Raw genomic sequence first — 27547 nt, 5'->3', positions numbered from 1 at the left:
TGTTAAATTTTCGATCATTTCAATTATTTCGAAGTCTCACATTTAGGGAAAGGAATCATAATTAAGGCCCGAATGAGCCACAAGTGTTGCAGAAATGTAATAAATGGGGAAATTTTATGCCAATTAACGTTTGGTCTTGGATCCACCTTCTTTTCCGGACCCGCCTCCTTTGCCAGATCCACTTCCTTCCGACCCGCCTCCTTTGCTGGATGCACTTCCTTTGCCAGATTCGCTTCCTTTGCCAGATCCGCTTCCTTTACTGGATGAACCTCCGCTCTCGCCTTTGTATGATCCGGAACCACCGGAACTGCTACCACTTTCATCCGATCCACCGCCTTCGCCGCTTGATCCGCCGCCCGATCCACTTGATCCACGGTATCCTTCCGTGGATCGACCGTATCCACTTCGTCCTTTGCCTTTACTTTTGATTACGTAGATTTTACCTTTCGATCCTCCTCCATAGCCTCCATCATCGTCACCCCCCTCCCCCTCCATATCCCCCACCCCCTCCTTTGCCTTTACCTTTCGATCCTCCTCCATAGCCTCCATCATCGTCACCCCCTCCCCCTCCATATCCCCCACCCCCTCCTTTGCCTTTACCTTTCGATCCTCCTCCATAGCCTCCATCATCGTCACCCCCTCCCCCTCCATATCCCCCACCCCCTCCTTTGCCTTTACCTTTGCTCTTCGTTGATCCTCCATAATAGTCATCACCCCCTCCATAGCCCCCTCCTCCTCCTTTACCCTTACCTTTGCTCTTCGTTGAACCCCCATAGTCTCCTCCTCCACCGTAACTGTAACTTTCGTAACGATCTAAAATGACATAATGAAACGCAATTTGATTGGAAAGTAACAAATCCGTTATTTAAAATAATTTGCATACCATTACGGCATTCGCCTTTTTTGTAGCATTTGGCAATCCACTTGTATTTAAAGTACTTTAAGATGAACTGTTCAGCTTTCATGTCGACCATGGGATCATATAATCGGACGGTAACGCTGGGGTCGGTGTCTGAAGAAACGTCGACGAAAGATTGGCCAACAGCGACCGTTAACACTGAGCCCAACAGGGCGGCAGCCTGTGGACAATCAAATCGTTTCCAGAATTTCCGATAGGAAATCGAAAAAAATCAAAATTAAATCTTACCAGTAAACCGAGCTTCATGGTGAGAGAAGGAACTGAGCTGGTGCTCCGCTTAGTGAGCCAGCTTATTTGTCAACTGATAACTGGAGCGGCTGTGTCGATGTTCTTTATAATCTCTGCCCTTTTCTTTTCACTTTCGTTGATGGTGTACGCGACACTATCACCATTCTTGTTTTCTTTTCGCCTCTGCAAATGTAGTCCAGCAACTTCAAATAGACTCCATTCTACTATTTTTAGAAGTATTTCGTTTTAAACTGGCATATCAAAGTAAACAAAAAATCTTATGGTATAAGCTGTGTCGTGCATAAGAGAAACAGCGTTACGGTAATAAGTGACGAAGCATCTAGTGATTAAGGGAAGTAAATCATCAGTTATTGACATTTCGAATGTAATGAAAACAATTGGGTCAGGGCCAAAGGTAAACGGAGAGAAAATTGAAAGCATAAAACTTAACTTTCGATGTAACGGTCGCGATGAAAATTTAAAAAAAAATCTCCTCTGATTGTTATTATCTCCAGAATTCACACTAGCTTGCCACTGCCGTTTTGTTTACGTCAAGTTAAAAACAAATTGGCATTTTCTCTTTTGCAGGAATACGTTCAAAATAAAAATCAAAACAATTCAAATAAATATTTAAAAAAAATTTGTCACAACTTATTATTTTATTTACTGCTTTTTATTTTTACAGTATACATAATTTTATAAATTTATGAACTTTTAAATTTATAAATTTGCAACGTTGATGTTTATGCAAATCTGTAGTAGAGCACATTTTTACTTCTCCCGCCATTATAGGCCGAGCTGCCTTTGCTTGATATATGGTCGTCGTCGAGATGTTTCTGGTGAAGTAGTGAAACAAGTCAGATTTTTTTCGACAAAAAACTTAAGTGTTAAGCCATTTGTGCAAAATACATTAGTGTGAGACATTTTCTTCCCTAGGGATGGGACAACACGTTGATCACCAATTCATCACAGAGACGCCTGGAACATGTAAAAGAATCGTCAAGTAGTAAGTCGTCAATGTTTCTTTTTTCCACGTCTGTGCTAGTGAAATTGGATCTCTGTAAGGTTTGGCGAAAATTTCTTTTGTCAATCGCACACACACCTGTGTTTTTCTTTTTAAGAAATGTAAATTATTTTGCTAAATTTCGACTGTCTGAAAATGGACGACGCTTTGAAAAGCCTGTATAGAAATTAGAAATCGTCAAAGGTCAATCCGATATTTGTCGACCACGTTTTCCCGGATTTGACGATGCAAAACCGGCTGTGTCATTGTCAATTTACCATCACATTTAAGGTTTTTTTGTGTGACAGGACCTCTGTTAGGCAATTTTTACACTCGGTAAACAGATTAACAGATTATTCATGTGAAAATTTCTAGATTTTAATTTGAACGAGGGTTGAAGCTCATAATCTTTTTCCAACTTACTTTTCATTTTCCAGTTGACTGGAAAACACAAATTTGAATTGAACGAATCAAATTTAATTGTATTTTGGGTGTGTTTCAACATCACATTTGCCCTTGTCCCCTTTCATTATTTTTTTACGCCGAGATCTATTTTTCTTAGAAAAAGTTGTAGAAGATTCTAAAAACCTGTTAGGTAACCTCGGGACAGGGCTTATTGCGGGAATTGACTTAAAGGGCCCGGGAGAATGATTTCCTCCGTGAAAGTTATTCATTTTTTTTTTAAATAATACCACCATCTTGAAGAAAAAAAAATATAGCTCAGCGTGTTAATGCCGTGAGCAAAATTTATTTTATTGCTACTGCAGAATTTGTATTGTCAGCCTTACTACATAATCTAGAACTTTAGGGGGGGGGGGATTGACTTTAATGTAATAAGATAACTTGGATTGCGTCTTCGTTTACTGGCGGCGAATGACTTTGGAAATGGTCTACGCTGGTTGATTGCCGGCCAGCCAAGTGCCAATTTCACCCAGGTTCAGCGAAACCCATTTGATGTTTGATTCCACGGTCTGGATTCCTTGTTTTACACTGTTGGAATTGCCCAAGATGACTGAATGAGCGTCCCTTAGTTGAATAAGCTGAAAAGAAAACGGAAAAAGTCAGTGATTTTAATTGTCATCAAATTTTGTTCCATACTTTATCAAGCCCAGCTTGAGTATTTTGACGGGTGCAAACGTAGCGGTACCAGGTAGCAAAGTAAACGGAACCCAAACTGTAAAAATTCGATTTTGTTTTAATCGTCGTAACTCAATTCAAATCAAGTATTACGCATTTTGAATGTCGTCCCATCGATTGATCAAGAAATCTAGAGCAATCTCGTTTCCAATCGGGTTGTTTGCTACGTTGTTGAAGACCGTGTTGACATCCGAACTCAAGATGCCCGAAGTAGGATCCAGCAACATTTCGAGCAACCTGTATTTTTTTTTAAAATTTTAATTGTTTGGTCGATCCTGTTGATTTTTTTCATTTTCTTTTTACCCAGATAGTACAGTGGCTTGCTTACTGGCGCACATGGCCACAAGGAAGCTGGTGTCCGACTTTGTTTTGTACTGGTTGAAAGCAAAATCGTATTCGGCCTGTCCGCCATACTCGATGGCCGTCCGCAGGATCGTTGACTTTTCGTTGGGCGAAACGATTCTTTAAATTGAATTTTTTTTTTAGCACCATTGTAAGCAGTTCATATACTAATTGATTGAGGATTTACTGGACGAGATTGTCGGGTTGGCTCATCAAAGTAGCGTATGTGCTTAGCGAGTTTTGGACACAATCAGCCACTCCCAATCTGCAGGCCCAGTTCATGGCATCGATGCGGCAATACTTTGTCAGGTGAGGATCAGACTGGGTCTCTTGGAATCCGATGAAATTGTAGTAGGGCTCGACCAGGCTTGTCATGTGAGTCTGCGCATTAGCGATCGTTTTTTTTTAATAGGGAAAAACACGTTTGAATATTGATTGTACGACTATACCTTCCAGTTGGAGAACTCGGCAAAGTTGTAGAGCATAATGTCGACGTAGTTGAGTTCGGAAAGAACTGCGTGCCATGGGACGTACTCTCGTTCGTATTTCAGGTACAAAGTGAGATCGAGTGCATCAGTGTATGGAATCAATTCGGTCAAAGCCAAGTTGAAAGAATCGTCTAGGAGCTGAGCTCTGTTGTTGGCGGAGACGCGTTGGTGGTCGGCTATGAGCTGGTCACGGATCAGACCGTAGTTGGTAGGATCGTAAGCCACTCGGTAATAGTCTGCGTTCGTGCGAAATTGCATTGAAATGTATACAAAAGATGCGAGAAATTTAGAATTTAATTTTTTTCTTTTGAACTAACTCTGTTGATCGACGTTGAAGATGACCCATTGGTTGGCGGCAGCTCCTAGATTGGGCAATGACTTACTGAATTCATCGACAGAGAGCCAGTCTCTTTGCTGTGTCTGAGTGTAGTCGCTGGTGTACGTTAGAGGGACCCACCATTGATAGACGGTCGGATCGGTGGTGTCATTGCTCTTCCGCAGCAGGAACCGGTTCTGTCAAAACAGTATTGAAATTTCTTTGATTGTTTCAGGGTCTTTGACTGTTCCCGTCTCTCTCCCCTTCTAATGCTAATTAAGGCAGCGTCTATCCCGTTAAATCAAACCTGAATCACGACAGCGCCGCCCGTTTGGTAGTTGCGGATCACAGTTACGTATGGGAAGCCCATTTTGAAGGTCCAAGTGTCCATGATCTCCTTGACCGTCGCAGGGAGGATCACATTTTCTGAATCCGCCTGAGTTTGAAGGGCAGCCCACAGGTTGTCTTGACCTGCATTGCCATACGCACTGTCGCAATCACAGTCGATTATTTGAAGCGATCATCAATCAGCATTTTTTTGTCGATAGAAACATTTACTTGTCGTTGAGATAACGTGTCAATCCCCGCTGGAACGTTTCCAGTCCGATTATATCTGCGCACATCCTGATGACGCAAGAGCCTGTAACATTGTTTAAAATTATTTTTCAATCCATTTGGTGTAAACGCATTTATTGATGTTTCAGCAAAACCTTTTTCGTAGGAGATGGCGTCAAACATCGAGTTGATTTCGGCAGGTGTGTTAACTTCGATGTTGATGGGTCGAGATGTTTCCAAAGCGTCAATACCGAACACGTATTGCAAATTTTCAATGATAAACTGGTCGTTCATTTTAAAGTCAGGCTCCACCCAAGGGGTCCGCAACTCAAATTTACTTTTTATTTTTTTTACTTTTTCCTTGCTTTATTTTTCCTTTTTTACTTTTGAGATAGGCTTTCCTTCAAGCGAAAATAAAAGGGTAGGGAGGGGATGGGGAGGAGGGGGGGGTTCGTTCGCGCGCGCCCTTCTTTTAGCACGTAAAGTAAATTTCCTTTTTTTTTCCTTTTTTCACTTTTTTTCACTTTTTTACCTTTTTTATTGTAGTAAATTTGAGTTGCGGACCCCTTGGCTCCACCTATATGGCATACGTGAGATCGACGAAAAGATTGTTGCATAAACAGTCCAAGACGAAATCCCCGCCAGAGTCGAAGCCGGCAGATTTCTCCAGATTAAATAGTATGTCATAAAAAGCGTCTCATTTTTTGGCATTCAAGTTTTCCCCCCGACGCGACTACGTGATTATTCGATCTTGTGCGTTGCAGAAGCCATTTTAATAGAAATTTCCAATTTTCAATCAACTTTCTTTTGTTCCTGCCAAGATTATAATCTTGAATATTGACTCTTTTTTGGACTTGTTCCTTCATTAGAAACTGACTCAGCTAGAGAACTCGTTTTTGACTATTAATTAATCACGTTCGATGAGCTCTATTTTGGCAACATAGGAGATGACTTTCACTCGTCGACTGATGCAATTTAGAGCAGCTAAATGACGTCTACATATGTATCATGCTAAGCAGCTTTGAACGAGTGACCGGGGCTAATAGGCTAATTGATTTTGTTTTAAATGGATTAATTTTATTACCGCATCAGTTCCGATGTACTCCATGTATGATGCGAATCCTTCGTTTAACCAAAGAGCGTTCCACCTAATACCAATGGTCATTTAATCAAAGAAAACCACACTTCAATAAAAGACAAAATTACCAGTCCATTGTTACGAGATTTCCAAACCACTGATGGGCCAGCTCATGAGCGCTCACCACTGCGGCCAGTTGGACTGCACGGGCAGTGGCCGTACTGGGATCGATAAGCAGATATTGCTCTCTAAAAAACGGCAGTTTCACTAAATATTGTTTTAAAATTTTGGCTATAATTTGAATCGCGGGTACCTGTAGGTGATCAATCCCCAATTTTCCATGGCTCCTGTTGTTTGATTTTAATATGAATTCATTAAAAAAAAAATTAAATAATGTTAAATGTGCAGACCTGCGGCAAAGTCTGGAATAGCAGCCATGTCTTGCTTTGGCAACGGATAGTCGATGTTGTAATAACTCTCGAAAAACTCCAAAATCCGGGGCCCAATGTTTCGTGCGTAACTGTAGATATAGTTATAGTTAGCGTTATTTTTACATATAGGTAGGATCATCATAAATCAAGATAGAAAGTCGTTATTTACTCGGTGAGGTTGCGGGCTTCCGGTCTAGCCCAAATGCTGAATTCCACGTTGCTGAGTCCTGGTTCTGCTGGGATACCAATGAATTCCGACACCATAAACGCCACAAGGTACGACGACATGGTCACCGACGTCTGATAATTGTCCCAAACGAATCCAGGCATTCCAACACTAACCCAATTTATTTTTCATTCAAAACGAAGGAGAAATCGACTGGAAGTTAGTCGACAGTCAGTAACTTTTTCCTTTAATTTTTTCTTATTTTGTTTCGTATTTTTGTTTTTATTGAGATCTTTATATACTCACATGGGTTCTGTTGTGATGAGCGGCATGTTGCTGACGGAAGTCCATGTCTCTTTGCGACCAACCGTGACAGTGAAATTGGCTTTCATTGTGGGCTCGTCGAAGCAGGGGAAGGAGCGGCGAGCGTCCGTTGCCTCAAATTGAGTCACGGCTAGATACCTTTCCAATGATTTAGCGCAAAGTCAATAAAAGAAATATCTCGTTTCATCTTATGAAGCGTAAATAAATACTTGGTCACGCCGTTTTCGACGTAAGATGATCGATAAAATCCCGCCAATAAAGCGTTTAAAATCGAAATGAATTTCATTGTGATTTTGTACTGTTTGCCGGCAGTCAATGGCCGGGAGACTTGAATCGTGATGATTTCGCGAGTCGATTGCTCATCGATGAAATCGACAACGGAAATGGGATTGCCGGTCTGTTCCTCCGTCACCTATAGTTATAACGGGGGTTAATTGTTTACAACCAGTTTTTCGATTTCTGATTTATTTTGGGCGTGGCATATACTGTTATGGAAGCCGGATCGATGGTGAGATCTAGACTGTTCATGGAAATGTTAACGGTCGAGATGATGCAGTCGAGAAATATTTCCACGTATCCGTCGGTGGTCCAGTTGCCAACTTCGATGAAGGGCAGAAGACGGACATTATATAAGCGGGGTAAGACGTCGCCCGGTAGCCGTAGATCCTCGCCTTGCCTTGGCTGAGCTTGAATATTTTTCGGGTATTTGTGACGGTAAATGTGGGCCTTTCGGGAAGGAGTGTACCACCAGCGGCTTACTCCGTCTACCGGATCGGGAACGACTGCCGGCTCCAATAGCCTCAATTCGACCTCATCAGGGCCATCGAATTGCGTTTGGATGTTGCCAAAGGCCGAGGCGACCGCGATCAGAACAAGGAAGGGCAGCAAGTTCCTCATTTCTTTATATCGATTAGGCAATTATTGTTTCATTAAATATTCAAATGTAATATTTACTTGACTTACTTGAAATCCTACTTGAACTGAGTTACTCCAACTTCGTCAATCGAGTGATCGTACAAATTGAAATTGAAAGACAAAACCCAACGCCATTTATCATTTATCATTATTTGAACGAGATTATTTTGAGCATCAAAGCGTGTACTCGTTTGCCCATCCGGGTCATTTATATTGATATAACCATCACCTGTCGAGATTGTTATTGTTTCCTTTGACCAAATATTTTTTTATTTTTACACAAGTACAGACTTGTCGACGTGATAAAGTATTTCGAGCTCAGCGAGAAACAACAAATTAATCCATGCATGTGCTTATTTTTTAAAAAGCGGTTTTAACCTGATTCTGTGCCGAAACTACATTTTTACTTTGTCTTGTTGCTCCGTCGAAATCATTTCCAGATTATTGAAGTTTGTATGTTAGTGAGATTATTGTTTTTTTTTTTTTTTTAATAATAAAAACGAGAATCCAATTTTGGTTGCTTTCCAGTGAAACCTGAGAAAGGTGAAGGACAACCATCGGACTTGTATATCTCGCATCTGCGTTGTTCAGATTCTAGTTGCTTCTTCATTTTCCCATTGTTACGGTCGACAAAACACAACTCGCACGGCGAGAAGCAACCCTTATAATTTTAAACCATCCTTTTTCGAAGTTGTTGTTGTTGTTGGTCGCTTCTTAGAATAGGAAAGGCTCACCGAGGTCCTTCAACTCCCCCCTAGAACGAAAGAGAATAACAACAACCTTCCCTATGCATACACTTAGTATGCCCATAGCTTAACTTGTTATGAACGCCGAAATGCCGCTTCTCCGTATGGAGACGGCCGACGGCTATGACCTCGGTCTAGCCCATACATGGACTTGTAGAATGAAGATACGGTTGGTTATTATTTGTCTTTCAAGGTCGTGTTGAGCCTACCTGAAATGTGCCATTGTTTGGAAAGACTTTAAAAGCTAGTGTGTATACACGGTTCGTGTGCACCGGTGTTAAATGCCAACTATCCCTTTCTTTGTTGTGGGTCTTTTATTTTTTTCACTCTCTCTTTCGGTTCCTTGTCGAAATTTGTTCGAAAATTGAGTGCCTGTTGTCTGAAGGCCGTTTTTTCAGAGTTTTATTGCTGGTCGTAAAAAAAGCGAAAGATGTTAAATTGATATGTATAACTCTCCGCTGGGATTGGAGTTGACCCACTGTTAGCGCAGCGATATTGATTTCATATGTCAAATGAGGCAACAGTTGTAATTATTCACGTTTTGGAAAATTTATATTTCATTCAGAAGAGATAGGGTTTAACATACAGAACGATTAATTGAGCGAAATGAGGGAAAAGGTGACACTTAACCACAGAAAAGTATCGTATGATATGAAACTGTTTCGTTCAACGGAGCATATAGAGAAACATTGGGAAGTCAAAAGGGAGTGAGGTATAGTCAGATAACGGCACAGCGTGATCCAACGTATAACAAAAAAAACACAAGCGAGTCGTCGTTCATCAGTCAACAGGAATTGGGTAATAACATCATGCACATACTGCGTGTCAAGTAGCTATTCCAAAGTTCTTATTTTCTACCGTAGGAATAGTCGGGTGCCTTCTCTTTCTTGGGTTTGCCGTAAGAGGACTTTGGAGCTTTTGGGGCCTTGGCTTTAGGGGCACCGTAAGCGGCTTTAGGTGCTTTGGGAGCCTTGGCTTTTGGAGCACCGTAGGATGCTTTGGGAGCCTTTGGTGCTTTGGCTTTAGGTGAGCCGTACGACGATTTTGGGGCTTTAGCTTTGCCGTAACTCTTGGCGAACAATTCGGCCGTATCCAAATCGTCGACGATGGCTCCCGTTTCGCCTTTTTCGCCCTCCAACGGAACGGAATGAACCATCACGATGGCCATAAAGAGCGCGATCAACTGTGCCGCAAATGAAACCAAACAAATCAAACAAATGTTATAAGTGGGGGTGAAGAATAGATTGACCGAAAGTTGAGAGAAAGACTTACCATGAGGAGCTTCATTTTGTGGTAGTACTCACTAGAATGTTAAACAGGAAAGTGTGTGCATTTGAGGGGAATCGGCCCGTTTTTATACGGTAGATGTGCCTGCAGGGCGGGCTTGAAGAAGACGAAAAGCGAGTTTCAATAGTAGCATTTGTCTTCCCTTTCTTTCTCCTTTTCTCCGCCCGCCTCTTCGCCCATCCGCTGGCCTCAGAGGTACGTGCATAGTGGAGTAAAATGCGGTTGTTGCGCTCCGGATACCGCTGCTGCGCCAGCACGACCCAGCGATGGATGGCGGCCCGTCTTATCCTTCAGTAATGCAAGTGGCCTATAGGCTATAGCTACACAACCCAAATAATAATGCTGCTGGGCTAAGTAGGAAAAACGGCCCCCAAAAAAGTTGGGAGGAATGCTGAACTGATGGGTAATTTCCGATAATAAATAGCGCCAGCAACAAGTATATAGGAAAATCACCTGCCGGCCTTGAACTAATTGTTTTTTCAAGAGTCTCATGTGAAAACAAAAGTTTCGTCACTTGATATACCTAAACAGCAGAAATACCTATGCTAAATTCCTTTTTACATTTGTGTTGAGATGGTTTCCTCGTTTCATGTCAGTTAGCTTGGAACCGGCCCATCTATCGAAAGCTGAATCTTAAGTTATGCATTGTCGTCGTCGGGTTTTTTTTTTGTCCTTCTGTTGTCGTAGATTGCTGTGGCGTCATGTGTAACAGACAAGACTTCTGGTTCGATCCGTTTCACATCGAAAGAAAGAAAAAAAAAGGGCTCGCCGAGTTCCTTGTTTGAATAGACATATTTTTCTTGGAAACTTTCACTGCGTTTGAGAGCTACCAGCATTTCCTGTTGGGAAATTGGAAAGCTCGCGCGTTTCACGCATATTGGCCATCTGCTTTGCCTAATTTCTCTGCGGATTTCTCTCTAAACTTCATCAACTTGCTGCAACTGTTGTCCTCTCCACAAAACAAATAGCTTGGCCACAACAGATGAGGCCTTCCTTTTCTTCGTCAATTGTTTGGCATAGCATCGGAGAAAATGACGTGAACAATGTTTGCTTTTATTTTCAAAGAAAACTTGTATTTAAAAAATCGTGAAAAAAGGTAATGCCGTAAAACGTATTGCGCGTAACAAGTTATTTAATGATTGACAGGTGAAAAGAAGGATGCCTTTGTAGAGAAAGCTCGATGTGTGTGCGTGTGTTTTTTTTTTTTTTGTTTGGTTAAGCTCTGCATGCCTGTTTTCATTCACTTGGAAAAAGCTTGAGTTCCAGATAAACGAAGTCTCGTTAACCCTTGTGGAACTTTTTGTGGTAAACTGGAACTGGGTGGTAGACGGGACGTGGATGGTAAACAGGGACCGGATGATAAACTGGAACTGGGTGATACACCGGATAGGCGTGGTGCTTGGAATGTTTCTTGTACTTTTTCAAAAAGTGTTCGTCTCCGACAAGATCGTGCTGGGCATCGCCGTCGACCGCTTCAGTTTCCGTCGGATTGGCCAAAGTAACGGCAACCAAGACCACCAGAAGAGCAGCGAGGATCTTTAATAACATTGCAAATAATTCAAAATTGTAATTAAAATTCAAAATTGTAATTAAAATTCAAACATATTTTTTAAACATTTAAGTGACTTACCATCAGTAGCTTCATGATGTTGTAGAGTAATGTAGACTGTGGTGTTAACGCTGGGATACTCCAGGCAGGATTGTGATGATTACTGCCATGTTCTGCTGCCTTTTATATACAGCTAGCACAACTATTAGCCATCTAGTTGGCGACGATGATTTTTACGCAACTCGCATTGGCTGTGTCGATACTAAAAGGTAACGTGCTTGTTGAGGCGTAGCAAGGTAACAATGAGTTCCGCCTTCTTATCCCGAATATATCTCAACGTCCATGCCACCTAACCTTGAGACGCATCTCGTTCAGGTACATTTGAAAGCCATGAGCAGTCGGCACTTTTGTGTTCAAGGGAAACAGCGACGATGTAGTCCAGGCTGTTGGAACATTGCAACTCCAGCATGCACGATTTTCATTTTATTTTAAGAGACACAAATGTCGCTCCAATCCCTTCAGCCCCTAATGGGTGGCGTTCAGACAACCGGCCTTGTTTTGATCCCATAAAACTCAATAAAACTCAAAAGGTCAACCCATATTATTCGCGTCGTCGTGTCAAGTTTTGTACAAAATAGGAAATGCGTAATACATGTGTGCCCGAGGAAAGTGAATGTCTTGGCATTGAAATCCCTATCAAAGCGTTTCGTTGGGTATTTCAAATAGTTCGGATTTTTGAGACGGAAGCAAGGGTTACATGGGAGAATCGTTGAACCCTACCCAGCATTTTGTCTTCCAGTCTTTTTGTCAAGGTCGTTTTGATGGCCATCGGAAGCTTCCCGAACGCAAGGCTGTGCTACAAAAAAAAAACACGCAAAATCATCGTGAGGCGCGAGAAGCTCGACAAATTATGTAATGGTAACACACGGGAGGAGGGTCTTGCTGTATATATAGAGGTGGTCATCAGGTTGATATTCATTCCAATTTTGTCCAAGATCTTGTAACGTAGACAGTTCTTTCGCTCTTACGCAAAATGAAGCTCGTGATGGTAAGTCGCTGTTTTAGAACTTTAAAGGCATTTTGATCAACTTTTGAAATATCCTATCTTGTGTCAAGATTCTTGTTGCTCTTGTGATGGTCTGGGCGACCGTCTCTTTGGCTAATCCAATGGAAGGTGCTGAGGTGGGCGAGGCGGTTGGTGGTGAAATCCACGATCTGGCCGGAGACGAACACTTCTTGAAGAAATATTACAAACATCGTTCATATCACCCAGTTCCGGTCTACCGTCCCGTTTATCATCCACCCCCGGTGTACTATCCAGTTCCTGTTTACCACAAAAAATATCACAAGGGTTAATCAAATCAGATCAGAAAATCATGCCAAAAGGCAAAAACTGTGCTAACAAATAACGAGCTTTCTCCATCCTCATTCTCTTGTCCTCACTTCTCAATAATTGAATTCTTTTGACCAACTGGTTAAGCTCAATGCAGTTTGGTTCATGGATATACTTTGTTAAATTTTCGTTTCAATAAAAAACAAAATTCTTTCATATGATACCGTCTTGCCTCTACTGGTAACCTGAAATTTGATGCTATAAAAAAAGAAATTGTGATTTGTTTTTCGACGGAAACCATTTATTACTAAGTCAATTAGGAATCCAGTTTTACTGCTTAATTTTTGAGTTAATTAATTTTTGGTCTCTAACCGGTTATAGTTAGTTGTCTTAGTAAGACTTCAGTTGCAATCGGCAGAACAAATTGATGTAATTAACGTGATACTTGCATATTTGCATACTCAGCAACTGATAGGATGCGAGACAAATGCTGCTTTTTCCGCTTTAATACGTTTCACTTCAGCAGTTAAAATTTTCTATTTTATTCTTGACCAAGGTCGAAGAACTTGATAAATGGCCAGCGAAGATAAATGGCAGCTAACTTATTTTTTTACGATCTTCTCAGTTTTCATTTTTTTTGTATGGGCTGACAGACAACTAATTGCTTCATAAACTACAAAACTACCGAATTAGCCTATCCAGAATTGCGAGTTTTTTTGTTTACTATTGGGAAATGTCACTCATATTCGGATTTATGGTGTATTTTTTTTAAAGGACCTTGCCTTGTTTATTGTAAACGTGGACATTTTTCGGATGTTGTCTATTCAAACCAAATAAAAACTCCGTTACGTCATTCTGCATGGCAATACAGATTTAGATTTGACAAATCTGTGAAAACCAAAATAATATATTCGAGCAAATAGGGTTTACTACGACCCCTTAGTGTCGACGTAGTTTTACTTATTCTGGTGTGAATTGATTTGCCGCGGTCTGAATGTTGTGTGAGGGATCTGGGGAATTCGACGGGGAACTTTTCGACTGACAGTCTGACACGTCTGAGTATTGCCATTATCCTGAGTTATAACTGAGGGTGGAAATACCCTATCTTACACCCTACCTTAGTTAACCTCTGGCTGGGTAATGTGTTGGGTATTCAGATATGTTTAATCTGTACTAGATCCAGCGCTATTTTACTTAATGTGACATGCGGTATGAAACTTATAGTACTTGATTGTGGAATCATTAAAATTGGTTTCCTTACTTTCCTAATTACTAAAATGTTTTGAATTTTGACTGCCTTTTGATCTAAATTAAGCTAACACATTGAAGAAATACTTGTAGAAAGCAATTTTTATTCTTAGATATTGTTTTTTCACCTCCTTCTCTTTTTATTTGAATTTTATGAACGTATTATAAGAACAGCGATACATGTGTACTGAGTACGCTATCTGATTCTGTTCTAATGTAAGATTCATACTTAAACGATTTATTTTATTTATTAGGATGCCCGGTCAGAAGACCAGGCTTTCGAAAAATTAGTCATATAGACTCATCAATTGCTCCCAACCACGGAAATCTTTAGTAAAAGGCGAAAGATTTATCCGGGTGTTGATTGGAAACCAGAGTGCTTTATAAACGGAAAACTTCCAAAATATATACCGTTGCCCATCTCAAGGTAGGCTAGCGAAATTTGTTCTATTTTGACATGCTAAACTACAATCCTTTTGAAAATACTTTTTTTTACATATAAATTTTTGTTAGAATGAAAACCGCCACACAAAGTTCACTTACCACTTTTTAAATATTTCTCTTTATCTAATGTTAGCTGAGTAAAAAGTTAAATTTTTAGGATAAAAGTGTGCTTTAGCATTGAGAATGCAGTAGGAAACGCCCCAAGCATTCTAGAGGTTGGGCATGGGTTGGGAACGTACGATGCGTACGACCGATTTCCTTATTATCCACTTATTGTTTACAGAATTTGAAAAGGATATGAAATTTGTTTTTCAAATTTTTCTTATGATAGAATTAAATATTTAAAAACTTTAAAGTAATTGAAACTATTGCCATAAATTTGATCCGTCAACCTCGCGAACGAAATCAGTCTATTCGCTACTGCTGTGCAATAACAAATATGGCGCTTTTACGGTAGAAATTAAATATAAAACAATTTTTTAAAATTTTCCTAATATCTATAACCAATTGTTTTCTAAATATGTTTTTAATTTTGTTTTTATTAGTACCATCTTAAAAAATACTACCCAAACCCGGCTACTCACAGCAGCTCCGGTCAAATCATGGTAGATGTTTTGGTGAAGGATGATTAAACATATTTTAACGTTTCCCCCTCGTAAATTGTTGCAGGCAACACACTGTGTCAGCCTCTACCTTCGGAATTAAAAGCGTGGAAGCAAACCGTGCTAAACCCCTTTCAAATGAAAACTTTGAAAACAAGAATAAGAGGCTGCAACGGCCCATTTCTCCCCATCTATCTATTTACCAATTCAATTCCAATATGGCTGCGTCCATTACACATCGTTTTACTGGGCTTGCACAAAATGGACTGATGTATGGTCTAGCTATTGGTAATTCATCAATCAATCTTTGACATAGATCACTAACATGTTCTAATCAACATTATGTGTAATCTGATAGGTGCCATGGTATTGCCTGCATCATTTCCACATTATTTGGGAATGTTGGAAGCTGCACACCTTCCACTGGTTGTATTGGCGGGGAAGTTTCTCATTGCTTTTCCATTTTCCTATCATTTGATTAATGGAATGAGACACCTTGTGTGGGACACTGGTTTCAACCTCACAATTAAGGGAATTAATAGCACAGGCTATGTTGTCCTGGCAGCTGCTGTTTCATTAGCATTGTATTTAACATCCCTTTGAACACAGTATAAGCAATCCAATAACTGCATTGTATTTACAGTTCAATTTGTGGGTGGGTGTGAATAAAGGTAGTAGTCTGTTACAAAAATAATGTTTTTTCATTTGAAAATATTTGCTTTGTAGAAGCTCAGTTCCATCAGACTTTCTTTTATGTCATCCATAGCTCTATGAGTTAAGGATTTTGGGGGAGCATTTTTCAAAACATCTGGATTCCACCTCCTAATTCCAGATGTATATAAATAATAATAAAACAAGTTTTAAATTAATTTATTACCTTGCCAATTCCTTGATGGTTGAAACATCTATTATCCGGTAGTGCAGATGGTTTATGAGTTTGGGCATGTACTTGTACAGAAATCTTTTATCTTCACCAATGGAATTCCCAGCCAGCGGGCATTCTCCGGGATTTGTATAACGACCAATAAAATCAACAAGCTGTTCTTGAGCTTCTTCAACACTGATGTTACTATTTCTACATGCTTCTGTTAACCCAGACTGAAAGAAAGTAAGTGTTATGATTTGGATATACAGTATTGAAAGAATTATTTAAAACCTCTCCATGTGTTTTTTTACACCACTCTCCTAATTTTTAAATGAATTAAATAATTAATAAATTAATAATTTAAATAAATTTTTTACCCATTCCATCTAAAATACTATCAGGTTGATTAATGATTATGTTGGGACCTTCAGCAACAATGTTCAAGTCTTGATCAGTGATAAGACAAGCAGCTTCAAGAATGTGGTCCTTGGTGTCGTCCAACCCCGTCATCTATAAAGAAAATTAGCTTATATTTAAAAAAAAACTAATTTATGAATTGTTCCTTGGAAACCAATTCACCTCTAGATCCATCCATACGATTCTGTTTCTAGCGGCTAATGCTGCGTTGGTCATTGTGCGAGAGTATATGTAACGTGAAACCAATCTCAAATTATTTGTAAACATCCGGAAATTAACGGTACGTAATCTAAATTATTATTTTTCTGAAAACTCTAAAGTTAACAACCTTGTCTCTTTTTCAAGATACCTACCAGACGAAAAGCTATTGCAAATTTGTTGAAGTAAAGCTACTATTTGTTTGGAAAATTTCCAATTTTCCAATTTTTCTAAAAAATCGGAATTTTAATTCAGAGATATAGTTTATAGTAACAATATATCTGCTAAACTTTTGAACTGACCACTAAGATTAGTATAGTTGTAACCATCAGTCTTTTTAGTCTATTTTTTTTTCATTAAGACTAAAGAGAAACCCAAAAGAAACCAATTGAATGGTCATGTACAAAACAATTTCTCTTTGTATGCCACGGAAATGTACAGGAAAGTGTTAAATTGAGCTTCAGAGCTTTATGGGGCAATAATTAATCTTTCACTGCATCTTCCATTTATTCCATTCGAGGACGCTTCTTCGGTTTGGAGGGTACGATTGCAGTTCTATTAAGTTTGAATTCTGTGTTGCATGTGGTACAAATGATGCTAAATTTGCAGAAAACTAGAAACAAGCAATAAGTTACTGAAAGTGAAGAGTAATGATAAAAACCATTAACTCACTTGAAAGACAAACAGAGCAGACCCATCCAATATCAACTAGTTTGTGGTGGCAGAAGCAAGCTGCTCTGTAATCAACTTTAGTAGGAGGTGGCAAGACAATTTTGGATCTACAAGATGGACCTGGAAGGAAAACCCACAGCAAATACTCCAGTAATCCAACAACAGTAGGAATTCGTAAGTATTGCCCTCCAGTTATGTCACAGCCTTGTTGTAGTAATCCAGAATCAGTATCCATCATGCAACAGTCAATCACAACATTCTGTAAAAGAGAAACATTCTTAAAATTTTCTAAAAGAATATTGAATTTAAATTAAGCATATTACCTCTTTCTGAGCTGTGAAGAACACATTCATAAAGGTCATGTACTGCAGAGCACTGTCCGAACTGCCACTAACAACAAGTATGCGTGGTTTTAACTGATGACTCAAACTAAGTTCCCTTTGAACTTTATGAATGTGGCACAGAGCACGAGCCATAGCTCCCCCTAATAATGAGTCTGATGTAGTAGAATCATGGTCAATTGAATCGTTCAAGATTAGCTCTGAAAGGCCATGACGAATATCAGAATCAACTTTTGCAAACATGTCATACTGCCCAGGTCGGTTATGGTAGGATTTAGAATTCCCATTTTCAGAAGGGTACAAAAACTTTCTATACAAAAATATAAGATAGTCTTGTCTTATAAATAGGTCTAAGATAAAATGATTAAAATCACTTACGTAGACTTGCTGTTGCAGGCAATGACCGCCAGTTTGTTGTGAGAACCTTGCATCAAGTGGGCATTTCCAAATCCAATCAAGGCATCAAAAATTCTATTCATCATTGTAGATCCATTATCAATTATTGCTTGACTTGCGAATTTTTTGGCAGGAGTGGCATCAATCACAATCGCCACTAACGGAGTTTCAATGCGCTCTGTAATCACAATTTAGATATTTTAGTCACCACAATTATTTATAATTAATGAAATTCTACGGTTCACCTTCTTTATCTTCCATTTTGCATGAGAGTCTATTCTATCTAATCTTTAAAAAAAGTGGAATTAACAACTGCATGAACAACTGGAAGGAAGAGAACACTACTCGATGCAAACAACAAGTTTTAATGAAGCCTCTTCTCAGTGTTTCGGTTACAAAACAAAATTAGGCCCGGCCGGCCTGGCACATCCCGCAGGCCACATCGCCCGCATTTAGGTAAAGTTGGATACCTTTTGGATGTAGCATCTTAAACGTAACAATTAAATTAAAATTTTATTTTTTAATCTTCCAAACTTTTTCACTATCTATGTTTTTATAAAGAACGCAACAATCAACACTTCAACAATGCAATCATTCAAATGCTTAGTCATTGTGGACAAGTATGGAATAGCAAGGCCACTTAAAAAAACACGCAAAATTAACTCATCATAGTCGCTCGGCTTCAAAATTTGTGGGATCGGTATTGACGAAGATGATGCGACTGTTGCTCCCTTTAGTTTCACCTTTATCAAACTTTCACCATTTAGGGCACTATGTTTGCTGCGTGAAGAAAAGCGAATGTAAAATTACATTTTTGGACATGTGTAGACCTAGTGACGCAAGTATTTTCATTTATGAAGACTATACCAGAAAAATGCGCGATATAGAAATATCGTGAGTCTTTCATAAAGCTATAGTGGATAAAGAAAAAAGGAAACGACAATTCAAATATCCCACACCTTTATTTGAAAATGAGGAAATAGCACAACATACTACGTAAGTGAGTTCTCCCCTCATTCTCTCCCCCCTTTCCGCTTCCTCTTTATTTATTTGCTATATTTGCCTGGCTACGGCGCGCGAGCCTAGGCAAGGTTATCTTTCATTTATCTTTCTCTCTTTGTTACTTGTATGCATGCTCTCTGATCGCCCTCTACTGGATTAAATCCCTTCCTCTTATATTACCCAAAATATCGTCAGTAGCGGGCGGGAAGAGCTTGCCATCAGGGCGAACTACTTAGGTCGTGTCAAACTCAGTCTCTGTATTGTGACTTGTGTGTGTGTATGCGTTAAAAACTTAAAAAGGCTCTAGTCTCATTTCTACCTGTTGCCTCTGACAAGAATTGGCCTCCCGTACGTCGTAATATTGACCGACGTGACGTAAGTTTTTTGTTGTTGGACTGGAATGTCATTATCATCATGTGTAGGAGACACGCCGATTTAGTAATCGTACGCTCTATCGGATGAGAAATCACACATAAAAAGCTTTCGTCTCGTTATTGGTCGTAACATTGTAATGGTTGAGAGAATGAGAACAAAGATTAGGAAGTGGAATCTGCCGACCACGTGTAATAAAATTCTTGTCTAGCCCTTATTTTCTTATTTCCAGGTGATCGTGAAGGGATATTACTGTGCCCATGTACACAGGGATCCTAAGGTCGCTATGGCAACCAACGACTATTGTGAGCCAGATAACGAGAGCAGCTGCAGCAGCAGCAGCGGCAGTGCGCAATCGCCGAGCTGCAGTCCCACGAAGAGAGCTACGTCGGCTGACCAGTTGTCGTTGATCACCAACAAACACACTAAAGCACTAGCGTTGAAGAGCTTGTTTGTGGAAAAAGTTCGTGGCGTCAAAGAATTTGGACAGCGTTTGAATAAACTCGGCCGTCATCTGTCTACCTCGGATCAATCGGAGCTCGCTGCAGGTCCCCGTCTCCTTTCCATTTCGTCAATCGATCCCGACTCCGAACTGCCTCGCCTTGTTCGAACCAACGCCTTCAAAGTGAGTTGTTACCCTAGTTATAACTGTAAATAACACACGTCAAGAGCAAACGTCATGTTTCAATTTTCGTTTAAATTAGGCCAAACAACGAAACTCACTTACTCCATCGACTTTATCTCCAATCACTCCTCATTGCAGCAGTCCGAACCCCTCTCATCGATCTCCAGACGGACAGCAGCTAGAATCTGACTCTGATCGTTCTAATACATCGTTTAGAACTACGCACAGTTTTGACGCATTTTGTGCAGCTCGAGTGCTGGAGGCCAACAGCCAATCTAGCTATCCGGAACCAGTGCTGCAAGACGCGGCACTATCTGATCAACAACAGGCGTATCCAGTTAATATTGATTTATTAGATAAACAAAGGAACGACGAAAATAATGGATACGGAGATGATCTTAATCCGGAAGGCACCATCGAAGCCCTTAACGTTGGCTTGTCAAACGATTTGCCCTTGTTGCTAATAAACGATCAACCTCTGACGCTCGACGATCAGTCCCGCTACGCTAAGGTAGAATCCATAAACTTTTAAAATTAATGTGACATTATTTTCTATATTGTGGACTATATATTCAGCAGGAAGATTGGAATGGAAACTTGGTTGATGACTTGAGCGACTTGGGCGACTTTGAAAGTTGCAGCTCGTCGATTCCCGAAGATAAATCGGGTAACTCTGAATTAGAAAATTCTCCGTTTTTCCGAAATCGCAGCAGCTCCGACTCCGCAGCAATGGGCAACAAAAGTAGTTCTAGTCAAAAAGCCAAGGGGCGGCTTATTTCGAATCCGCGGGTTGGAACCGAAAATGGTGGAACCGAAACCGAAAAAGGACCAAACCCACCTTTCCAAAATGAGCTTCCAAACAACAGTGGTTCGTCGTCTACACTGTCGGATGACAGGACAAGAGATCAACAAGAACAGAACTTTTCACCTCAACGATTGTCCAAAGTTGTTATAGGGAAGTCGTTAACATCAGAAACTCTCTATGCTGATGTGGACGAGCCTGAAGAAGATCCGTCCAGTTACCAAGACATCGCTCATCACCACACCTGGACGTGTGATGAAAATCTGCTGATCGTTTCCGAGACATCGGATAGCATTAATGTACCTGATCTTCCATTGGACAGCAATACCGAAACTTGCAGTTTAAGAGAAGTCTCAGAATTTGAAAATGCTGGAACTGTTTCATTGTCAAGTGGTTTTGAACAACCGACAAGTGATAATATTGAATTGGATGCTGATACTTCATCATATGCAACAGAACTGTGTTCAAGGTCAAATGAAATAGAACAGTTACAAATCAAGGACAATTTCCAGCAGTTTGACAAGAAGTTTTTTGCCAAGCATGAGAAGAGTTCCTGCCAAGTAACTCCACATCAATATCTTGCTAGAGGACAGCTAAATTATCTCTCCCTTGAAGTCCCCAGTCTGTTATTCTACTACGCTGCAGCAGCAAAATATCATATTTTCAAAATATATGCTGAGAAAGACAAGTCAGTAAGTTTGATTTTGTGGTCATTTGTTAAAACTTATAGATTGTATGTTTAATGAAGGGCTGACAAATTTTTCCTTGTTATTTTCTAATATAGGCAAGCACTACAAAGATTGAAATTGACATGCCAGATATGATGCACCTTGGAGGACATGGAGGCTCCTCATCGGGGCATAACAATAATGGAGCTAATAGATCTTCTAATGTGCCCAACAATGGGCAACCATTTACTCTTACAAGGCATAAGAAAGTGGAAATTCCAGCCACAGCAACTCTTAGTCACACTCAAAATGCCACTAGACGCGAGCCTAGTGATCTCGGAATTCCGTATCCTTCCAGTAATTATTTTTTACTTTAAATGTGTACTAACCATTTCATAATATTTATTTTTTTTTTCTCCTTCGTCTCCATAAATTATAGCTTCTGGAGAAAAAGAATCTAATGTGTTACGAAAGGTGGCAAGCCTTACGTATGACTTGGCCATGGAACAAAAGCAACAACTTAACTCACCAAAAATGCGTACTTCACTTGAACGACATGATCTCAATTCCTTAGAAAATTTTGAAGGTATAAACTTATTCAATTTGATGTTAAACATTTATTATATCACAGGATTTGATTGTAACACAGGGCAAATGCTTGTTTCAAATTTACTCTCTTCTATTGATGAGGATCATTACTTGAGGCTCCTTATTAGCAACCAAGATCTGAGGCTTTTGATGAGTCATTTTGTAAATTATTTATTGAATATTGGCATTGTTTACCCTTTGGAAGATGGGCAAATGTGCGACAAATTTATGGTTAGTAATTGTGCAATTTCAGACCTCCTGAATGTTTTGTATCGGAATAACTTGCATTTTTTCTCAGATGGATCGAATGTATAGATGGGGTAGACCTGACATGAATAGTAAAGGAACTCCTCGATGTAAAGGAGAGTATTTATCCATACAAGAACATTTGGCAGCGTTCCAACAGGCACGACAAGATCATGATGCGGAACTTCTGCGAATTCAAGCTGAATTCCGTCATAAAATCAAAGAAATGGAGGAAACGATTGCCAGTTTAACTAAAGAAGTCACTGTTCTTAAAAACCGGCCAACTCTTGAACCTCCACCTTACGTCCCACCTCCAAGGTTGCTACAAAAAACAATAATTAATCATGTCAAAATTTGATGCATCATGATTTATTGTTGTTTTTATTAAATTGTCCAATTGTTACAGTTATTCATCGACTGCTCCACCTCCGCCGCCCCCTCCACCCCCATTCTCGTCATCAGATCATTTCCGGTCCGGGGTTTCCCCCGCTCCACCTCCGCCTCCGTTTCCGACATCGTTAGGGGGACAGGTACGTTCATGATATCATATGATATACATTTATAAGGATTTTTTTACCGCATTGAGATTATTTTTCGCTATTATTAATGGATTCGATAGCCGCCGCCGCCACCTCCTCCGCCTCCGATGATGGGAGGACTACCACCCCCACCTCCTCCACCCCCAATGATGGGTGGACCACCTCCTCCACCCCCTCCTCCAATGATGGGGGGTCCTCCTCCTCCACCCCCAATGATGGGTGGACCACCACCTCCTCCTCCAATGATGGGTGGACCACCACCTCCTCCTCCAATGATGGGGGGTCCACCTCCTCCACCCCCAATGATGGGTGGACCACCACCTCCTCCACCTATGGGAGGACCACCTCCTCCTCCCGGTAATTAATATAATAAAATAAATTTAATAAATTATAAAATTGCTAATTGTTTGTATTGAATGTTTTTTCCCGAAAAAAAAAAATAATATGTTTCCTTAATTTATTTTCAAACGGTCCCGGAGGCCTTGCTTCCCCTCCGTCGCTTCCAGCTCCACCCCAAGGGGGTTGGAATTTCAACAGAACCGTTATCCGAAAGGTAAGTCGTTATAAAACTCTTTGCCGAAAAGAATATTTAGAAACATATGATTTCTTTAGAACCCAGTTGATCCCAAGCTACCGATGAAACCTTTATATTGGACAAGGATTTTAATACCATACCAGCCCCCGATGACTGTCACACCAAACACAGTTGACAGCAAGTAGGTTTTGTTGATCCAAAACGTTTAAAAATCAATCAAGCATACTTTATTACTTGTCTAGCTCGACATTGTGGGATAAGTTAGAAGAGATCGCTCCCGAAAGTTGGGATGACTTTTCTGACCTATTTTCGCGACAGGTTGTTGTCGCGAAACCAGTGAAACCAAAAGCCGAGAGTAAACCGGTGAAACAACAAACTGTCAAAAGTGAGTAAAGAATCAGTTATTCTGTTGCCTTGGTATTTTTATTTATTTTTACTCCATTTTAGTTTTGGACAATAAGCGGTCTCAAATGGTTGGTATTTTAATATCGAGTCGCCACTTGGATGTCCAAGAAGTGGAAAGTGCCGTTTACAACTTAGACACCTCTGTGATTGACCTTGAGACTCTTCAAAAGATTTTTGAATTACGAGCCACAGAAGATGAATTAGCTACAATGCGCATAACTTTGGAACAACAGCCAGATGCTATCATGGACAAGCCAGAAAATTTCCTACTCGAGCTGGCCAACATACCAAGTTTTTCTGAGCGTGTAGCGTGCTTTATGTTTCAAAACAGTTTCTTTGAAATTCTCACCGCCATCTCAAATCCGCTCAATAATCTCAAAGTAAGTATTTTGAAATCTAGCAGTGAATATTTTTTTATTCACATTTTTCCCATGCTTACTTTATTTTGGAATTTATTCTCAGCTAATATGTGACAAATTGATGACGAGTGTCGAAGTTTCTCGTGTCCTGGGTATCATTCTTGCGCTTGGAAATTATATGAACGGAGGCAATCGTCAGCGCGGACAAGCAGATGGTTTTGCTATCGATATTCTTCCAAAAATTAAAGATGTAAAAAGTAAAGACAATACGCTCACTTTAATTTTCTACGTTGTCAAAGTTTACATTCAGGTAATGCTTTACATGATTTAAAATTGTAATAATTGTGAAATAATGGATATCGTACTGTGAGATTAGAAATTCGATGAAAAAGCTGGAACGAATGATGCTCGCATGCCGCTACCAGAGCCGACTGACTTGGATAAAGCTGGACACTTAAAATTCGAAGAGCTAGAAGCTAGTCTTAGACAGCTTAATAAAGAAATTGAAGGTACGACTTTTTTTTATGAGGTAGCTAATTCGAATCGCAATTAAATTTATTGTTATTTTTTGCAGGTATTGAACAAAAAGCAAACCAAGTAATAGCGGCATCGGAGGAGATACATTTGGAGCCATTTAAGGAAAAAATGGAGTCTTTTTTTGTGCAAGGTTTGGATCTCATGAAATGAGTTTACAATTTTCTTGTGTTTTTAAATCTATTTTTCTTTTAGCAAAAAAGTCACTATCCGAGGAAGAAGAAAATTTGACAGAATGCAAACAAAGGTAATTATAATAGGAAGAAGTTTGGCTATTAAATTGTCATTACTGGACATTTATTTTCTCTTGTAGATTTGAAGCCGTTTTGAAATATTTCAAATTCACACCGAAAAAAAATTCAGAGCTCGACCCAAAGGATTTCTTTGGTTTGTGGTCTACGTTTGCGTCAGATTTTAAAGATATTTGGAATCGTGAACAGCAACGTATTATCAAAGAAAAGTAAGCCTTTTTTATATTTTATTAATTTTATTATAAACACAACAATTCATTCTTCTTTCGCGGATTCAGTTTGGATAAAGCTAAGCAAGCTGTGAAACAGAAAAAATTACAGAGTAGTTCAAGTTATGCTAAATCGAAAACTGACGAGGGAACTTTGGTAAGTCGTCCAGTTTATTTGCTCTACTGCTTTTAAGATATGGTCTAACAAATGTTTTTTGCAATTTTACAGAAAGCAAGATTGCTTAGTAAAAAAAAGAAATAATGTTTGGAATTTCACTTTTGCCTTTTCATATTCATATATAGCTTCTTTTTCCACCACGACACACTTACTTTTGTCCAATACCACTATGATAAAGTTGAATTTCTCGTTGTCTCGTAACACTTAGCTGTCGATCAAAGGCTTGGTTTGTCCATGTTGTTATTTATCCTCTCAAACCTTATTATACTGATAAGTCGATATATGCGGCTTGTCGGATTGTTAAAGCATTCCAATGAAAAATAACTTGTTAATTATGCAATAAGTCATGCAGTTAAATTCTTTCCAAATATGAGGTATCTGAGTAGTATAAACAATGTTTCAAGTACAAAAGTAAAGAATGTAAGGATGGTACTGATAAATAATAATTAAGAAAACAGTAGAAATATTTCAAATAATACACTTCATTAAGCTCATTCTAGAAATCAAATTTTGTATGTATTAAATCAAATTTCACAAACAATCTTCTAAGAGTATTCTCCATCTTCTGAATTTGATGGAACATCTCCCTGTTGTTGCTGCAAGGACATTTGAGCCTCTGCTTGAAGTTGTAGCCACTGTTGCTGCTCAGCAGCAGCTTGTTCTTCTCTGGCTTTGGCAAATAATTCCTGCTGTCTATATAAAAAAAAAATATGCATTAGACTAATTAAATCATAAAAAAATTATAAAACTTACTGTCTCAATAGCTCTTCTTCTGGAATTCCCAAGTTTTCCAACCTTGTACTTTGGCGCCTCCTTTTGGCAGCAACAGCTTTACAATCTTTCAACACTGCTTCAGCATCAGTACGGTAGTCATTGAATCCAAGCCTATCTAATGCTACAACCATGTGTGTTAGATTATTTTTCCTTTCCATTACTTTACAACATTTGTAACAACTACCTCCAAGTATATGCTCTGCATTAATAGTCTTTTTCTGTTGCTGAGTACAAATTTCATTAGCCTCTGAAGCCAAAAGGTGTATGAACTCAGAACAACAGTTAAGAATCAATTCTCTAGCTTCATTGGCAACTCGGACACTGGGTACAATCTCTTTAATCATTTTGTTCATAGCAGCTCTTGGAATGGTCAATTCTTCTTCTGGCACAGCTTCTGCCATCTTTAAGCCTGTATATCAGAAAAAAACCTACTGTCAACAAACAGTAAAACTTTATGAAGAGCAAAGGCTTTATGAATGTCAGCAATACTAGAAGGAAACCGTAATATTGAAAACAAATTTATGACTCATTATATACCAGAAAATTATATATGTAGAATTAAAAGAACAGCACAAACGGTAAGAGTATGATCCTAAATTCTTTCAAAGTTTTCACTAATAATTAACTTTTCTCTCGTGCAGAAGAATGCAATCCAATGCATAAACAAAGCAATACAACAAACTACACCAAACACTAGATAAGAAACTAAAATGAATCGCTGAAATAACTTTTTTATATGCGCCTCTACCAAACTATACAGGTACTAGGTTAGGAATGTCCAGAACCTTATCCATCTGGCGGCTGCGACTAGTACTTCGTATCCGACTGATAGAATGTCAGCTTGCGCAATTAGTTAGGCAATTCAAATTCATTATCATTAGGCATTAAGAAACAAAAAGACCATTGTTTTTTCCCAGCATAGTTCAGAATCAGGTCATTTTTTTTTGTAAAATTGCTGTCATCCCCCTGTGATTTCCACGCAAATCTTGAAATGATTGTCGGTTCGTGAGGAATTAGAGGAAAAGTAATTGACAAAACCAATAATACGCCTAGGTCGACCACGGCACCACGCAAGGACAAGAAAAATTCCGGGTAAAATATCTAAACTTCATTCGTGTTGCTTATAGCAACTCGATCTATTGAAGGTTTTTGACAAGCAGTGTTATTGTGCGTGTTAGCTTTGTTTTTTAAATTCGAAATTCAGAGACCGAGTGTGATACTGTGATGCTGTTTGCGCTGTTTGTTTATTTTATGGTACCCCATAAATGGGGAATGGTCATTTTTTTTAAATTTTTTTTCTAAAAATCGATTTACAATTTGAAATTGAAAATCAATTTGAAAAACGCTTTGCAAATTAAAAACGAAGTTAAAAAATTAATCAATATTGAAACAAAATTCGAAATGAATTTCAAAAATCAGAATAATTTTGAAAGTAAACTCTAAAATTAAAAATGGAAACA

General features: G+C 39.3%; 8 protein-coding genes and 1 non-coding gene across 15 annotated transcripts in view; 2 read left to right on the top strand and 7 right to left on the bottom strand.

Annotated features, from left to right (window-relative positions):
• LOC124310854 (tyrosine-protein phosphatase 99A-like) overlaps positions 1-27547 on the bottom strand; it is a 691797-nt gene that overhangs the window by 41665 nt on the left and 622585 nt on the right. The window lies entirely within an intron of this gene.
• On the bottom strand, positions 2905-8045 carry LOC124310903 (aminopeptidase N-like). 2 transcript variants are annotated; one of them, XM_046775049.1, is made up of 19 exons: positions 7951-8045; positions 7474-7886; positions 7197-7399; positions 6970-7125; positions 6667-6834; positions 6477-6586; positions 6380-6413; positions 6195-6314; positions 6073-6136; positions 5144-5300; positions 4992-5073; positions 4741-4921; positions 4435-4630; positions 4079-4353; positions 3817-4010; positions 3591-3749; positions 3381-3524; positions 3249-3324; positions 2905-3190 (listed from the first exon to the last, which is right to left on the bottom strand). In XM_046775049.1, exons 2-19 carry the CDS (start codon positions 7882-7884, stop codon positions 3041-3043), a joined length of 2880 nt encoding a protein of 959 aa, XP_046631005.1. In that variant the 5' UTR covers positions 7885-7886; positions 7951-8045; the 3' UTR covers positions 2905-3040. The 2 variants fall into 2 exon arrangements, with proteins under 2 accessions (XP_046631005.1, XP_046631006.1); XM_046775050.1 differs by having other exon boundaries at positions 7942-8006.
• Positions 9182-10020, bottom strand: LOC124311513 (histone H1.3-like). The gene is made up of 2 exons (XM_046776042.1): positions 9921-10020; positions 9182-9831 (listed from the first exon to the last, which is right to left on the bottom strand). The coding sequence occupies exons 1-2, from the start codon at positions 9933-9935 to the stop codon at positions 9496-9498; spliced, it is 351 nt and encodes a 116-aa protein (XP_046631998.1). The 5' UTR covers positions 9936-10020; the 3' UTR covers positions 9182-9495.
• LOC124312715 lies at positions 14322-14445 on the bottom strand. The gene has a single exon (XR_006910631.1). It is a non-coding gene; the product is annotated as a U5 spliceosomal RNA (small nuclear RNA).
• Positions 14839-15798, top strand: LOC124311451 (succinate dehydrogenase cytochrome b560 subunit, mitochondrial-like). Its single transcript, XM_046775951.1, has 4 exons — positions 14839-14962; positions 15055-15114; positions 15179-15399; positions 15470-15798. Exons 1-4 carry the CDS (start codon positions 14949-14951, stop codon positions 15712-15714), a joined length of 540 nt encoding a protein of 179 aa, XP_046631907.1. The 5' UTR covers positions 14839-14948; the 3' UTR covers positions 15715-15798.
• On the bottom strand, positions 15723-16755 carry LOC124311421 (oligoribonuclease, mitochondrial-like). Its single transcript, XM_046775907.1, has 5 exons — positions 16556-16755; positions 16354-16486; positions 16268-16296; positions 15989-16209; positions 15723-15933 (listed from the first exon to the last, which is right to left on the bottom strand). The coding sequence occupies exons 1-5, from the start codon at positions 16658-16660 to the stop codon at positions 15813-15815; spliced, it is 609 nt and encodes a 202-aa protein (XP_046631863.1). The 5' UTR covers positions 16661-16755; the 3' UTR covers positions 15723-15812.
• Positions 16988-18386, bottom strand: LOC124311323 (general transcription factor IIH subunit 3-like). Its single transcript, XM_046775769.1, has 5 exons — positions 18246-18386; positions 17983-18178; positions 17587-17914; positions 17264-17522; positions 16988-17204 (listed from the first exon to the last, which is right to left on the bottom strand). Exons 1-5 carry the CDS (start codon positions 18259-18261, stop codon positions 17098-17100), a joined length of 906 nt encoding a protein of 301 aa, XP_046631725.1. The 5' UTR covers positions 18262-18386; the 3' UTR covers positions 16988-17097.
• LOC124310851 lies at positions 19173-25807 on the top strand. 2 transcript variants are annotated; one of them, XM_046774933.1, is made up of 21 exons: positions 19173-19377; positions 19607-19999; positions 20079-20510; positions 20576-21493; positions 21586-21826; positions 21909-22055; positions 22119-22288; positions 22356-22621; positions 22710-22833; positions 22923-23197; positions 23311-23395; positions 23455-23558; positions 23620-23762; positions 23825-24162; positions 24245-24451; positions 24518-24650; positions 24716-24808; positions 24871-24922; positions 24989-25135; positions 25205-25292; positions 25365-25807. In XM_046774933.1, exons 2-21 carry the CDS (start codon positions 19661-19663, stop codon positions 25395-25397), a joined length of 4335 nt encoding a protein of 1444 aa, XP_046630889.1. In that variant the 5' UTR covers positions 19173-19377; positions 19607-19660; the 3' UTR covers positions 25398-25807. The 2 variants fall into 2 exon arrangements, with proteins under 2 accessions (XP_046630889.1, XP_046630890.1); XM_046774934.1 differs by having other exon boundaries at positions 22923-23199; positions 23322-23395.
• Positions 25808-26800, bottom strand: LOC124311462 (protein Dr1-like). 5 transcript variants are annotated; one of them, XM_046775969.1, is made up of 4 exons: positions 26625-26800; positions 26272-26496; positions 26067-26202; positions 25808-26006 (listed from the first exon to the last, which is right to left on the bottom strand). In XM_046775969.1, the coding sequence occupies exons 2-4, from the start codon at positions 26486-26488 to the stop codon at positions 25859-25861; spliced, it is 501 nt and encodes a 166-aa protein (XP_046631925.1). In that variant the 5' UTR covers positions 26489-26496; positions 26625-26800; the 3' UTR covers positions 25808-25858. The 5 variants fall into 5 exon arrangements, with proteins under 5 accessions (XP_046631925.1, XP_046631923.1, XP_046631922.1 ...); XM_046775967.1 differs by having other exon boundaries at positions 26067-26208; positions 26272-26514; positions 26623-26795; XM_046775966.1 differs by having other exon boundaries at positions 26067-26208; positions 26272-26537; positions 26625-26795.

The sequence above is a fragment of the Daphnia pulicaria genome, chromosome 8, assembly GCF_021234035.1.
Source record: "Daphnia pulicaria isolate SC F1-1A chromosome 8, SC_F0-13Bv2, whole genome shotgun sequence".
In the NCBI taxonomy this organism is placed as follows: domain Eukaryota; kingdom Metazoa; phylum Arthropoda; class Branchiopoda; order Diplostraca; family Daphniidae; genus Daphnia; species Daphnia pulicaria.
The sequence above is the reverse complement of the archived record's forward strand: the minus strand, read 5'-3'. Positions and strand labels throughout refer to the sequence as shown.

Coding starts and splice junctions, on each gene's coding strand:
- LOC124310903 (XM_046775049.1), bottom strand. CDS start 7,884: ATGAGGAACTTGCTGCCCTTCCTTGTTCTGATCGCGGTCGCCTCGGCC. Junction 7,400..7,473: donor TCGATCCGGCTTCCATAACA/GTATATGCCACG, acceptor TTATAACTATAG/GTGACGGAGGAACAGACCGG. Junction 5,301..6,072: donor AGTACATCGGAACTGATGCG/GTAATAAAATTA, acceptor CGGACCCCTTGG/GTGGAGCCTGACTTTAAAAT.
- LOC124311451 (XM_046775951.1), top strand. Junction 15,115..15,178: donor GCAGCTCCGGTCAAATCATG/GTAGATGTTTTG, acceptor AAATTGTTGCAG/GCAACACACTGTGTCAGCCT. Junction 15,400..15,469: donor GATGTATGGTCTAGCTATTG/GTAATTCATCAA, acceptor GTAATCTGATAG/GTGCCATGGTATTGCCTGCA.
- LOC124311323 (XM_046775769.1), bottom strand. Junction 17,523..17,586: donor TCTTCACAGCTCAGAAAGAG/GTAATATGCTTA, acceptor TCTCTTTTACAG/AATGTTGTGATTGACTGTTG. Junction 17,205..17,263: donor CTGCTCTGTTTGTCTTTCAA/GTGAGTTAATGG, acceptor GCTTGTTTCTAG/TTTTCTGCAAATTTAGCATC.
- LOC124311462 (XM_046775967.1), bottom strand. CDS start 26,488: ATGGCAGAAGCTGTGCCAGAAGAAGAATTGACCATTCCAAGAGCTGCT. Junction 26,209..26,271: donor TGCAGAGCATATACTTGGAG/GTAGTTGTTACA, acceptor ACATGGTTGTAG/CATTAGATAGGCTTGGATTC. Junction 26,007..26,066: donor GAAGAAGAGCTATTGAGACA/GTAAGTTTTATA, acceptor TTTTTTATATAG/ACAGCAGGAATTATTTGCCA.
- LOC124311421 (XM_046775907.1), bottom strand. CDS start 16,660: ATGTTTACAAATAATTTGAGATTGGTTTCACGTTACATATACTCTCGC. Junction 16,210..16,267: donor GTAAAAAAACACATGGAGAG/GTTTTAAATAAT, acceptor ACTTTCTTTCAG/TCTGGGTTAACAGAAGCATG. Junction 15,934..15,988: donor ACCATCAAGGAATTGGCAAG/GTAATAAATTAA, acceptor ATCTGGAATTAG/GAGGTGGAATCCAGATGTTT.
- LOC124310851 (XM_046774933.1), top strand. CDS start 19,661: ATGGCAACCAACGACTATTGTGAGCCAGATAACGAGAGCAGCTGCAGC. Junction 22,289..22,355: donor AAATGTGCGACAAATTTATG/GTTAGTAATTGT, acceptor ATTTTTTCTCAG/ATGGATCGAATGTATAGATG. Junction 24,923..24,988: donor TTGACAGAATGCAAACAAAG/GTAATTATAATA, acceptor TTTCTCTTGTAG/ATTTGAAGCCGTTTTGAAAT.